Source organism: Curcuma longa, chromosome 14 (assembly GCF_044706935.1).
Source record: "Curcuma longa cultivar G26 ecotype Majalengka, Jawa Barat chromosome 14, ITB_CL_G26_1.1, whole genome shotgun sequence".
NCBI lineage: Eukaryota > Viridiplantae > Streptophyta > Magnoliopsida > Zingiberales > Zingiberaceae > Curcuma > Curcuma longa.
In genome coordinates this window covers 7,470,588-7,483,306 of record NC_133874.1, presented here as the reverse complement: position 1 = coordinate 7,483,306, position 12,719 = coordinate 7,470,588, and the positions used below count along the sequence as shown (strand labels likewise).

General features: G+C 36.2%; 2 protein-coding genes across 2 annotated transcripts; both read left to right on the top strand.

Annotated features, from left to right (window-relative positions):
- The first annotated feature begins 2,278 nt into the window (after positions 1 to 2,278).
- Positions 2,279 to 8,085, top strand: LOC141844780 (ultraviolet-B receptor UVR8-like). Its single transcript, XM_074732773.1, has 11 exons — positions 2,279 to 2,395; positions 2,479 to 2,623; positions 2,752 to 2,862; positions 2,972 to 3,032; positions 3,136 to 3,254; positions 4,729 to 4,814; positions 4,940 to 5,141; positions 6,721 to 6,774; positions 7,350 to 7,460; positions 7,567 to 7,623; positions 7,723 to 8,085. The coding sequence occupies exons 1-11, from the start codon at positions 2,364 to 2,366 to the stop codon at positions 7,927 to 7,929; spliced, it is 1,185 nt and encodes a 394-aa protein (XP_074588874.1). The 5' UTR covers positions 2,279 to 2,363; the 3' UTR covers positions 7,930 to 8,085.
- An 839-nt stretch (positions 8,086 to 8,924) lies between these two features.
- Positions 8,925 to 12,632, top strand: LOC141844781 (14-3-3-like protein). Its single transcript, XM_074732774.1, has 6 exons — positions 8,925 to 9,007; positions 9,634 to 10,074; positions 10,183 to 10,261; positions 10,647 to 10,769; positions 11,637 to 11,753; positions 12,229 to 12,632. The coding sequence occupies exons 2-6, from the start codon at positions 9,668 to 9,670 to the stop codon at positions 12,307 to 12,309; spliced, it is 807 nt and encodes a 268-aa protein (XP_074588875.1). The 5' UTR covers positions 8,925 to 9,007; positions 9,634 to 9,667; the 3' UTR covers positions 12,310 to 12,632.
- The last annotated feature ends 87 nt before the right edge of the window (positions 12,633 to 12,719 follow it).

Below are 12,719 nucleotides of genomic sequence, written 5' to 3'. Positions count from 1 at the left end.
TCCAAATCTCGAACAACATCTATATATCACTCCATAAACCAACACATGGCTGGACCTGCCAACCATGAACAACAGAGGGAACAAACATGTGTCATATGTTCTGTACTGATTGAAGTTGGTCATGAAAACTTTGAGAATACATGTGAGACAGAGAGTAAAATTTATACAAGGAAGAGAGTGAATGAGATAATCCCAACGTCTGCACAGTGTAATATTTATTTTTTATTTTTATTTTAATATATTCTCATCTTTATTATAGTATTTAATTTTATATATATCACTTTGACGACGTGCATGTGATTCCGTTGCTAAACATCTAAAGTTGGAGCATGATCTCATCTCATATGGTTTGGGCTCCCTCTTTTTCTTGACTTGAGTAGTAAATTTAAGTTTTTGGGACACAATTGAGTTGGTTATTACAGGATAGACTTGTTATAGTGGGTAAGAATCAAATTTCGACGAAGTTGAAATAATGTCCTCCTCTGTAGTGACCAACTGTAGTTTTTTAATTTACCTTCTCATAAATGTCATGAGATCGATCGTGTAAGAACGCTAAGATGATGAGTTTTATCTTTTTAGTATAGAGTAGTAAATTTAAACTTCGTGGCCTCCCAATGGATAAGGTTGCTAGCCAACTATATAGACTCTTGTGATTTTCAAATGCACTATAATGCTTAAGCTTAAGTTTGACATTTGACTCCGATAAAACTTGTTTATGTACATTTACTAAGAACAATAATAAACTAAAATAAGTTTTAACTTTAATATATATATATCTATATATATAATGATCTTTTTAGAGTCTGTCCTATGTATATAAAAGAAGGTTCATTCAGATACATAGATGTTAGGTGCATGATGGGATCACCTTTTGAAATAGACTTCTAATCATTACACCAATAATATCATGTTTCCACCGTCTATGTTATGTCCTGAGGTAGTGGGGTCGATGCTGTCATTAAAAAAAAATGATAATCCCAGTCTAGTCTCATGTCAATCAATCCTTGACCGGTCCGGTCCCACATATTTCCCACCGGCTACCAGGGTAAATCGGGGGAAGTTTATACCGGCCACCAGGGTAAATCGGGAAGCGCACGCAGCGGCCAACCTAGACGCCCAACATCCTTTGATTACGATCCTAATTTGGAGGAAAATCGACCCTTACGCCATTACGGGGATCGAACCCATATGCCCACAATCTGCGTCCTACCGCGGCACCATGACTCCGGGGACGTCGATGTTGCATTCAAAGAACAATATTATTGTGATGTTAAATTTCAAAAATTAATATCATTTTGATACTACATAGATCTTAAAAAATCATCATCACTATGATATTATTTTTTTAAAATGGCACAATATTATTTATTTTTAAAAATTAATATCATAGTAATGTTATTCTTCAAAATACAGTATCATAGTGATATTATTCTTTGAAATTCAGCATTGCACTGCTGATATACCATCTCAATATTACTAATTATTCAAACATTATATACATATATTGTGTGAATTTTATTTTAATTATTTATATCCTATAATATACATGAATTTGTTCATTAGTGTGGATTGAGGATTATCTTCAGAGCTGATTATTTGAGAAAAACACTCTACCTCTTACTATATTACCACACGAGGGGGCGAAAATCCCTTTGTTCATCAGTTGGATTGGAGAGGATTTTATTGAAATAATGTATATCAACTCCACCTTTCACTTTACAATAAAGCTCCCACTTTTGCTTTCCACTTGTTCAAGTGCAAGCCAACTGTGATCGTTCCACATGGTCAAGTGACGAGTGGAATTTGGTTCCAATGCAACTTTTGTTGATCTAATTGATAGCAAAACACATATACAAATATAACATAAAATTGTTAACACTAATTTAATTTAATAACTAAAGTATTGCCACACACATCAGTATATATTATAATATACTCATATCAATTTTTTGTCATTTTATTTTTGGAAATTAGTAAATTGTTAATTTTTTTTGTAAAAATAATTAAAGAGTAACCACCAAGTCAGGGAAATCATTAATATAGCTCTTAAGATTTAATACATTTTGTAAAATGCTCTTCTTTATTTTTATTTTTACTTTAAACACCTATTTTATCCTTTAAATTATCATTTACACTACCTAAGGGTATTTTGATAAAAAATTAAAATATTAAAAGGTATTTAGAAATGGTGAAAATTTTATGGTCTTTTTGAAAATAACCCCATATGTGATGTGTCTATTTCGAACCGCCTCCTTCATTAGTGGAGTTGTGTATTCTGCCACTGATACTGCGTCTGCGCTGCTGCGCCGCTTGGAATCGAGTTTTTTGACGCCTCGAGATCACTCATTTGCTGATCCTTCGCCATGGAATCGGAGCACTCCGTCGTCCTCGCATGGTAATTCGCTTTCTCTCTTCGTTGATTCGTACTAAACGACCTGCTTTTGTTTACTTCTGGCTGAATGCCCCGTTTGGTTTAAGGGGATCGGGCGAGGATGGGCAACTTGGGATGGGGGACTGGGAAGAGAAGGACTGGGTTCACAGCATCACGTCCCTCGAGCCCAAGAACGTCGTGGCTGTCGTCGCCGGCAGTCGGAACTCCCTCGCCATCTGCGGCAACGGCCAAGTCTCTACTTTCCACTCCTGCTCCCTCAAAAAGTCCTTTTTTTTTTGTTGTTTTTGTGTATTTCTAGTGATATGTTTTCCGTCTCTCGTAGAAATAATGGACTGTTTTGTTTCTTTGTGATTTTTCAGCTCTACACATGGGGATGGAATCAAAGGGGAACTCTGGGCCATCCTCCGGAGAAGAAGACGGAGAGCGTCCCGAGCCTCGTCGAGGCCCTATCCGGTGTGAAGATAGTTCAGGTATTGTATGATTGGGAAAGAAATATTACGCCTTCGCTTCATGCGCTTAACTCGTTCGACGAAATGCTGCTGGTCCTTATTGGTTTTGTCTATCGGCTCTTTATTTCAGGCCGCAATTGGTGGTTGGCATTGCTTGGCTGTGGACAACCAAGGCCGGGCTTATGCTTGGGGTATGATAAAACATAGTAAAAGTTTTATTTATTGGGAACTTCGATGTTGGAATGACACAACATCTTAGAATATGCATCTTCTTTTGTGCAATGTGGAGGACAGGTGGAAATGAGTATGGGCAGTGTGGAGAGGAGCCCGAGAGAAAAGAAGATGGAAGTAAGGCATTAAGGAGGGACATTGTAATTCCTCAGAGGTGCGCGCCTAAGCTCTCTGTTCGGCAGGTAACACGCAGAAACAGTATTCACTTTGCTTTTAGCTTTGTTCATGTTGTATTATGTGGACACGTCTTTACCTTATTGTAATCATGAACTTTATGGCCTATCGCCTTCACCTTTGTTCCACTACAAACAAACAAGCCAGCAAGTTGCATCAACTAATAAACTATAATTCCTGCCATTCAAATTTCTGTATCAGACTAATATTTGTCGGATATAGGTTTTTTTAATGGGATATGGGACCGCTATAGCTGTTTCACGTTATTCAGAGAATACAACTGTTTCAGTACGTTAAAAATTTAAATGTATAGATTAATTCTTTCCTAAAGTTAATCCTTCTCAGGTAAGTGTTTACTTGGTCAAATTATTACACTCCAACATTCACAAATGTGCTCTTTAAATATTATTATTTCTTTCTGACTATGAACTAGGAGCTATAAACTCCAACCAACATCATGGTCCTCTAGACATTATGGAGCAGGCTTACCAAACTGAAAGCAAAGGGCCTCGTAATTGTCATTTTCTGAATATAACAACAACAATAACAACAAAGCCTTATGCCACTAGGTGGGGTTGCCTTTTTTCTGTATATACAAAACAATATTTATTAAGATTCCCAAGGAGAGTTCTTTGGTAGGATCTTATGTGGTTATTATTTTTTTACCTTTATTCAGCACTCCTTTGTCTGGGAGGTTATCATTCTTAAGGAGTAGCTTATTTTTCTGTGTTATAAGAGTATGTTAGTATTTCTGTTTTTTGGTTAATAATTCCACATTGTCATTTCTTCACCTCAAATAGAAGTGTCGGTTAGCAGCAGGTCTAACAAATATTTGTTTGTGAGACACGCTCATAAATTGCCTCACTTTCCGATCATCTACTTTATCTGTGAGGGTGCCGAGTATGAAGTTGCTTAAGTTTTAGTTACCTTAATTCAACCTAAAAACCTTCTTGTTGTTACTTGGCATCTCAGTTATAACAATACGAGCAACTGAACAGCTGCAGCAAACTGCTGTTGTGGCTGTTAGCAAGTTTTCTTGCTTATGAAGTAAAGAGTAACCTGTCAAATATCTCGCAAATTTTCTTGCTTCTTGCTTGTTGTGCTTCGGAGTTAATTTTTAACCTTAAAACTCCAACATATAATAACTTGTAAGGCCTTAAATTCATGTTTGAAGTTTGTTTTCTTTTAGATTTGCAGGCCTTTTCACTTCTTCAAACTATACAAATGCTTGATGGGCAAATAATGTAATAGAATAATGCTTGAAATTTCATGTTTTTATCTGAATTGAATAATTGTGTAATTATTTTATTGGGAATTCTTCTCAAACGTTTCTCATCTTAAGCTGCTTAGTTCTTGGTTTTGATGATACTACAACCAGTATTCTTATGCTGGCTACTAAAATCATTATGCCTCACCAATAACATACATGTGCAGTTCCAGTTGGTTAGAAATTTTCTCTGAATTAGCTTCATACGATCCCAGGTTGCTGCTGGAGGGACACACTCGGTTGTACTAACTCAAGATGGTCATGTCTGGACTTGGGGGCAACCATGGCCTCCTGGAGATATGTACGTTCTTTCTTGCATCTTCGAAAGTTTGTTGTCTTTCCTGTTACATCAATTTGCTAATTATATATATTAAAGCAATTCTGGATTAGCTACAAAGTCTACTTTCCCCCCTTCTTTGTATGTAGTACACAGATTTCAACCCCTCTACGTGTGCAAGGCCTTGATCGTGTCAAGTTGATTGCTGTTGGTGCATTTCACAATTTGGCTCTTCAAGAGGATGGAACTTTGTGGGCATGGGGAAATAATGAATATGGTCAGCTAGGAACGGGTGATACTCAACCGAGATCACAACCTGTTCCTGTTTGGGGTTTATCTAGCCTTACTTTGGTGCGTAATACAAACTTCTCAATTATTTATATATTTCTCCTTTTTTTAGGTTTGAGTTTTTGAGATATAGGTGGGATCCTTTTTTTTTTTTTTTGGCATTATATGACAGCTAGTTTCTAGCCATCATTTGCTAAATCTACCAATGAAACCAAACAACATAAAGATAAAACAAAATGAAAGCTCAAAACTATAAATTTTAGCATTGTATCCTACTTTCGGTCATGTACACGTTGAGAAATCTCATATCTTATATTACTCCTAGGTTCACATCATCTATTGCATATTGCCCGAAATGGATAAACCTTGTCATCTCACCTTCCTTTAGTGTCTTTTTGCTCCTGTCCAAAATGCATAATTAAGTTGATCAAAATGTTAGGACATTGGACTTTTGTTCCATTTAGGAAAACTAGACTTATGTTTCTTCCATTTCACTGATATAATCACAATTCTTCCTCCAATTCTTTTCGTGGTAATCTTCATGCGTTTTCATCTAGTCAACCATTAAATCCAAAGGTAATCCCTTAAAATTTCTGTTGTGCTATTTTCCATTTTGACGAGTCACAGAAGACCGTCATATGATTTTTGTATTTCCAAATTCAAGCATACAAATTCCTAAGGACCTGATTGATTCTTTCAACTCATCATTTTAGTTTGATATTGCTTCAGTGAATTTATAATTTATCCATGTCTTTGTAAAGCAATCGGATAGTAGTAAAGGTTGACTAGTGCCTTCCAAGCATGCAACAACTGATTGTAGTAAAGGTTAAGTTGAACCTTCCTAGCATACAACAACAATGAAACTGTTTGTCAAAACTAGTTGGAATCAACTAACCTATGTTATAGCCGCTATTGATTCTATGTAAGGGTATATTGGTTATGGCCTAGCCTTAGTACAATAACATATCTATGCTAAGAAGGTTGTTCACATAGTTTTATGTTAGTCATCAGACACCTAACACAACTCTTCACCTTTTCACCTAGCCTTGATACTTTTGAAACAGGGTCATCCATTTGGTCATTATTCAATATGCGGTGCTTTGTCAAATGCGGATCTCCCATTTCTTACTTGGCTGGCATAGATAGGCATGACTAATTCATAGAAACAGTTTGATGCTTTTGCTTACTGTACTATTTTAATTTCTGCAAATTGATAGTTAAAGATGAAACATATCCTTTGGCAATCACACTTTGTACTTCCTTGGTTCATGGAAACCTTGAGCCATCTTATCACACTGATAATTACCTAATTAGTAGAATGAATTATGAAATACTAGTAAGATCTTAATCTAATGCTTTTTTTTGGGCATGACACTTTTAGTGAGCAACCCCATATATTTAGCCACGGTAGGGACAACAATTGGTAAATTGTCTTTGCCTTCACTATGATATCTTCCCATATTGACCTGTTAGGCTTTGATCTAAAATTTTCTGTTTTTTTTCTTCTTGTTTGATTTCAGCTTTGCATTTCACAATTAAAGTAATAGACATTAATTCATTAGAGCAAGTTTGTGCACATTTTGACTGTCTGGCGGATTGTCAAGTTCTGTGTTTTTCAATTGGTTTGTTTTTCTCTTTCTAGGTCGACATTGCTGCTGGTGGTTGGCATTCAACTGCACTAACAGATGAAGGAGAGGTAGCATTCCCATCATTCTGAGTCCAATCTTGCCTAAAGATAAACAAACATGATTGAATTCATCATTATTCAGTAACCTCAAGGATCATTAATCACCTTGAACTCAATCTTAAGAATTTGTGGCATACTAATTGTAGTATTGGAGGATATTAACCTTTATCATTCAGGCTTCTTTGCACGATAGCGACTGCTACTAATTGTACCATTAGGCTCTTATTAGTTTGCAAAACATTCTGGGTCTATTATTGGAGTATCTCTCTTCAACTATTGTAGGCCTGAGGATGCTTTATGTTACTATAGTACTATGTTTTATCGAGATAACAGGAACAACATATCTTTGTTCCTGTTATCTCGCGGGATTCCAAGTTTCATCTTATTTGAAGCCGGTGAATCAGTTTCTCTTCTAGTAAAACAAGCAATTAGTATCTACTTGCTGCTTTAAGACTGTAGAATCAGAATTAACTGAAAGAGGATTGAGTTTTCGTTTGTAGTTATTTGTATTTGGTTCGCTTCATCAAGTGCGCTGCTCGTTCTTGCTCGTCTGAATGTTAAGATTATTATTGCTAATTGGCAAGGTGTATGCTTGGGGAAGAGGGGAACATGGAAGGCTTGGATTTGGAGATGATAAGAGTAGCAAAATGGTTCCACAGAAAGTTCAACTATTAGTCGGAGCAAACATTGTCCAGGTAAATTGGTTATCATCGAAAAACTAATGCACCAGCAATTTGTTCCTCCATACAACCGCGAATCATCTCGACTTTGCTTATGCGTGTTCGTTCTTGCTGATTTCAGGTATCTTGCAGTGGCACTCATTCAGTAGCATTGACTCTCGATGGGCGAATGTACTCGGTATGTATTCGATTCTAGAATTGTGGAGTGCATTCCCTGAAGTTGGTTCATGCTCTTTGAAACTTGTTCAGTCACTCATCTGTTTGAATGTGGAAACAGTTTGGAAGAGGTGACCATGGGCGCTTAGGTTATGGGAAGAAGGTTACAACCGGCCATCCGACGATGGTGCCGATCAACTTACCGCCCCGGAAAGACCTCAACGACTCTGACGGTCGATGGAGCGCTAAGCTCGTTGCCTGCGGGGGACGACACACTTTAGCAATTGCAACTTGGGTCGATGAACCCAATGAGTCCTGCTCAAGCTAAAACTTTAAGAATTTGAACATGATGAAAAGGCAAACATTTTGAATGAATAAGCACGGTGTTGTAATTAGTAGTCATATAATTTTACATAGAGCGAACGATAAGATTATGTAGTCGATCTTTATGGTCGTATCAATGTGTTTCATCTTACGATCTTCGATAAGCATCTTTTTACTTGCATTTTTAGTTTTAACATTGTTGGATTTCTTAGTAGAAAGTTGAGTACATATAAAAAACAACTTATATAAAACAAAATCAATGGAACATATTCGATACTAAGATTTGTGTTTTGTTTGATTTTTTTCTATGCCTTCGGAGTATAGTTGAAATGATTATGACGGAGCAGAATTGTTGAAATGGACAAGGATAGAATTTTGATGAAGTTTAGGTAATGTCTTTCTTTGTTGTAGTCAACTGTAACTTCTCAATTTACTTATTTATGATCGTGGGATCGATCGTATGAGATCGTTGGGATGACGGATTTCACATTTTTATTGAAGTATTTTGTTAATATTTTTTTTTTAAAAATTATGAATAATTAGGTGTAATTTAATTAAATAATTATGGCAATATATGGAGTTTTTTTTGTATAAGCCCATTAAATAGGAGCAATTTAAAAATGATAATTGAAGCACTGGGGCCGACAACCATAATCCATTAGAAACCGGGGAATTATTCGGGTACTTGTCGTAAGTAGGCCCCACACTATTTCCGGGTAGGCTGCAACACGGTCGTCGATTTTGATGGCCAGGTGTCGACACCTCGATGGACCATTGACCGACAAATACGAGCGTACTACGCGGATTTGCTTTTACTATCCCATCAATTTATCTGTACTTGACCAATAGTAACTCTATAGGTTACCTTACTCACAATTGGTTGAACTATGGGCCCCGCTTGACTAATCGGTATTCATTCACATGTACAGATCGCAGGTATGGCGAAGTGCGTTTGGTTATTTAGATCCTCATTTCTCTCGAAATCATTCCTACAAATTTAAACAGACCACAAATTGAAGAGCGAAGACTCACGGAGAAGCCTCGCGATCGTCTTCCTTTCTTCGATCCCATCGAGTTCTGAGGTAATGATTACGTTGGCTATTTCTTCTCCTTTGCATTTGTTCTGCTTTTGATCTTTGTGTTTGTTTCGAACATTGTTGCTGATTAACTTCTCTATTTCTTCTCCATATTTGAGAGCTGAGCACGATCTTTCAACTCTTTGTCACATTTATTTGCAATGTTGTTTGATTTTAGTTTTTGGCTGTTTTCCTCTCAAAATTTTAGATTTTGTGATGTTTCTTGGAAAAGGTTGGTAGCGTTGAGTTTGTTCTAAACCTTTTTGGCGACCAATTTCTCTATTTCTTCTCCAAATTGAGAGCGATCGGAACATCTTGCAACTTTTTGTCCCGTTATTTGATTATGTTCTTTGATTTTACTTGTCTGTCTTATCTGAGAAATTTTGATTTTCTATTATGTTTTCTCGAAAAATTGGTCGATTTGAATCTGTTCTTTCATTCCCCAATCTATGAATCTTTTTTTGTCGGTAGTGTTCTTCGTTTTCTCGCCTCTCGATCCATGGATGACATGTATTAGATGGAGGAATAAGGAAAAGATGATTTCTACCGTGTATGCATTATCCAGCAACATTTTATATTTAGTGGAGAAGAATCAAAGGATAAACTTATATTTAGTCCTTTTTCTGTTGCAGATTCACAAGTAACTTTTAGGAAGGCGAAGCAAAAATGTCCTCTACAGAATTATCCAGGGAGGAGAATGTCTACTTGGCTAAATTGGCGGAGCAGGCTGAGCGATATGAAGAGATGGCGGAGTTCATGGAGAAGGTGGTGAGGAGTCTCGGATCTGAGGAACTGACAGTGGAGGAGCGCAACCTCCTCTCCGTGGCTTACAAGAACGTCATCGGCGCACGTAGGGCTTCATGGCGCATCACCTCTTCGATCGAGCAGAAAGAGGAGAGCCGCGGGAATGAGCACCATGCCAAGGTGATCAAGAAGTACCAAAGCAATATCGAGGCTGAGCTCACCAAGAACTGTGATGGAATTCTGAAGTTGCTCGATTCCCACCTTGTCCCTTCTGCCACATCCGCAGATTCAAAGGTGTTTTATCTGAAGATGAGGGGTGACTACCACAGGTAAATGCTGATGCGAAATCCTCAATCTATGTGCATTTTGTGCAAAGAGGAATTTTTTTTGTGTGTGTAAGTTCTTAAATTAGTTGTTGGATATTGTACTCTATCCAGGTACCTTGCTGAATTCAAGACTGGAGATGAGAGGAAGGAGGCTGCTGATAGTACACTAGCAGCTTATAATTCTGCACAGGTTTATTTTCTTGTTTGAGATTCTACATGTTGTGTTATTACCAGTGGTTCATTTATAGACTTTTGCAAAACTTCTTACACATATTTCTTGTTTTGAGATCCTTTACTCTGTTTATTGTTTGCCTCTTTGTCTTTGATTTCCTGCTATTTAGTTTCATCATCTTTGTGAACAATCTATAAGATATTGCCAAAGCATGTTTTGTTATTATTGGTTTCATTTGTAGCTTCTTAGAAAACTTCATATGCTTATATTGTGTGTTTTGAGAACTGCTTTGTCTTGACAATTTAGTTTTTATATGCCAAAATATTATTATGTTTGCTGTTTCTTTATTATGTTTCCTCTTAATTTCCTATTATCTACTTCATCAATTTTGTGGAATATATAGGAAATTGCCCTGGCTGAACTGGCACCGACCCACCCAATTAGGTTGGGATTGGCACTTAATTTCTCTGTGTTCTACTACGAAATTCTCAACTCTCCTGACCGTGCTTGCAGTCTTGCTAAACAGGTTAGACACTTAGTTCTCTTATTTTGTTTTAAATACATGTATTGAACATATTGCTAGATGATTACCAATCATGAATTGATGCATTTGTTCATGACTAATGCATATGCACAGGATATTGTGTTCATTCGTTTACTTCTTATGTCCAGTCCTTAATAATAGAATCTTCTTAAAGTATATTTTGATTGTATGGTTGGATAGAATGAGAAATAGTAGTTGCCATACAAATTTCCAAAATTTCAAGTCTGAAACTTTGTCCTAGAATTAGGGCGTCTGTGCATAGCAATGTGCTCTTTCTATGATATGACAAGTCAGATTGAATAAACTACGAGAGATCATACCTTTACTGAATCTTCCAATTAGTTGACTTTTTTGCTTAATCATGTTCCATGTATCATGTCTGAAACCAATGCAAAAAAAGCACATATAATCTTATTAATGTAAAATGTTTCAAAACTTACTCGTGTCAAAACCAAGTTCCTATAAACAGTTTGATCAATCACTATACTTCCATTTTCTTTTGATAGGCTTAAACTTTGTAGCCCTTTCCTCAAATCTTCCACTAAAGTTTTCTGTTAAATTTGTAAAAAGTTCATATTCAAATTTCAGAACCTACTTCAGTGCTGACAACTCGTAGCCTTACAGTAGAAGAGTGATCACAAGTTTATTCTTTGATGGCTTCTTACTTCTTAGTTCATTTCTTTCGAAATGTACACTATGATAGCTAAATTGTTTAAGATATCTATAGTTGTAACTTGTAATACTGTGAGAAAGTGTCCATAAGTAAGCTGTTTGATTGCTCTGCATCAGCAAACTGCAAATCTGATTAATCTCTAGATGACAGCAGTTTTGTTTTCTTTTCTATCACAGGCTTTCGATGAGGCCATCTCGGAGTTGGACAATTTGGGTGAGGAATCTTACAAAGATAGCACATTGATCATGCAGCTCCTTCGTGACAACTTGACCCTTTGGACTTCTGATATCGCGGTCTGTTATATTTCTTTTAAATTTTGGTATCTCATACTACTTAAAACAAAGTTTTGATAAAATTTATGTAGCAGACTCCAAATAATTAGGATAAACATGTAGGTTGCTCATTCATGCTCATTTGATATATATATATGTACAAATTTTAACATTCTTGAAGTTGGCTTATTAATATTCATGAATAAAACTCGTAAATAGTTCATAAACAAATTTTACAAACATGTCTCTACACGTGTATTTATAACATTATGTGTAGCTATTATTTATGATATAAGTTTAGAATTTCAAATTATCTTTAACATGCTTAAAAAATTATTGGTTTAATGATTTAGCTAAATTAAAAGAATAATTATATTGTTAGTTGCTCTGAGAATAATTATATTATCTTTTAGTTAAACAAGTTCATTGATATAAACAAATAAGTTCGCTAAGATCTAAACACTCTCTGATACCTGATTTATGTTCCATTTGCTAGGAGGATGGTGGAGATGAGATCAAAGAAAAGGAAGCCCCAAAAGCAGCTCAAAAGCAGGAATCAGAAGAGGGCAGCAAGTGATGACCAACCAACCCTGGCCTTGTTTCAGCAAAACAATGGCAGAAGTTGGAAACCCTCCATTTGTTTTCCATGGAGGTGGCGTTGAAGAATTGCTAGCTATTTATGAGTTGTTATTTTGTGCTCCAATGTTTTAAGGTGCTAATTACACAGAGGTCGATTGTTCTAACTATCAACATTTTATGTTCCATCATATTTACTACAGTTATTTCGATAGAAATTGATTTCCAGTTTCTATTAAGAAGACAATGATCAATAATTATGATTGTTTTGTGGTGTAAAGTGCTTCCTTTGCACTTTTGAGGTAATTAAAGCTATTTCAAATATACTTTTGAATTTGCAAGCAAGTTGGCACCAAAGAATGTTATGTTGATGCCATATTTTAGTCTCTTATAGGTATGAATCTTGTCAAG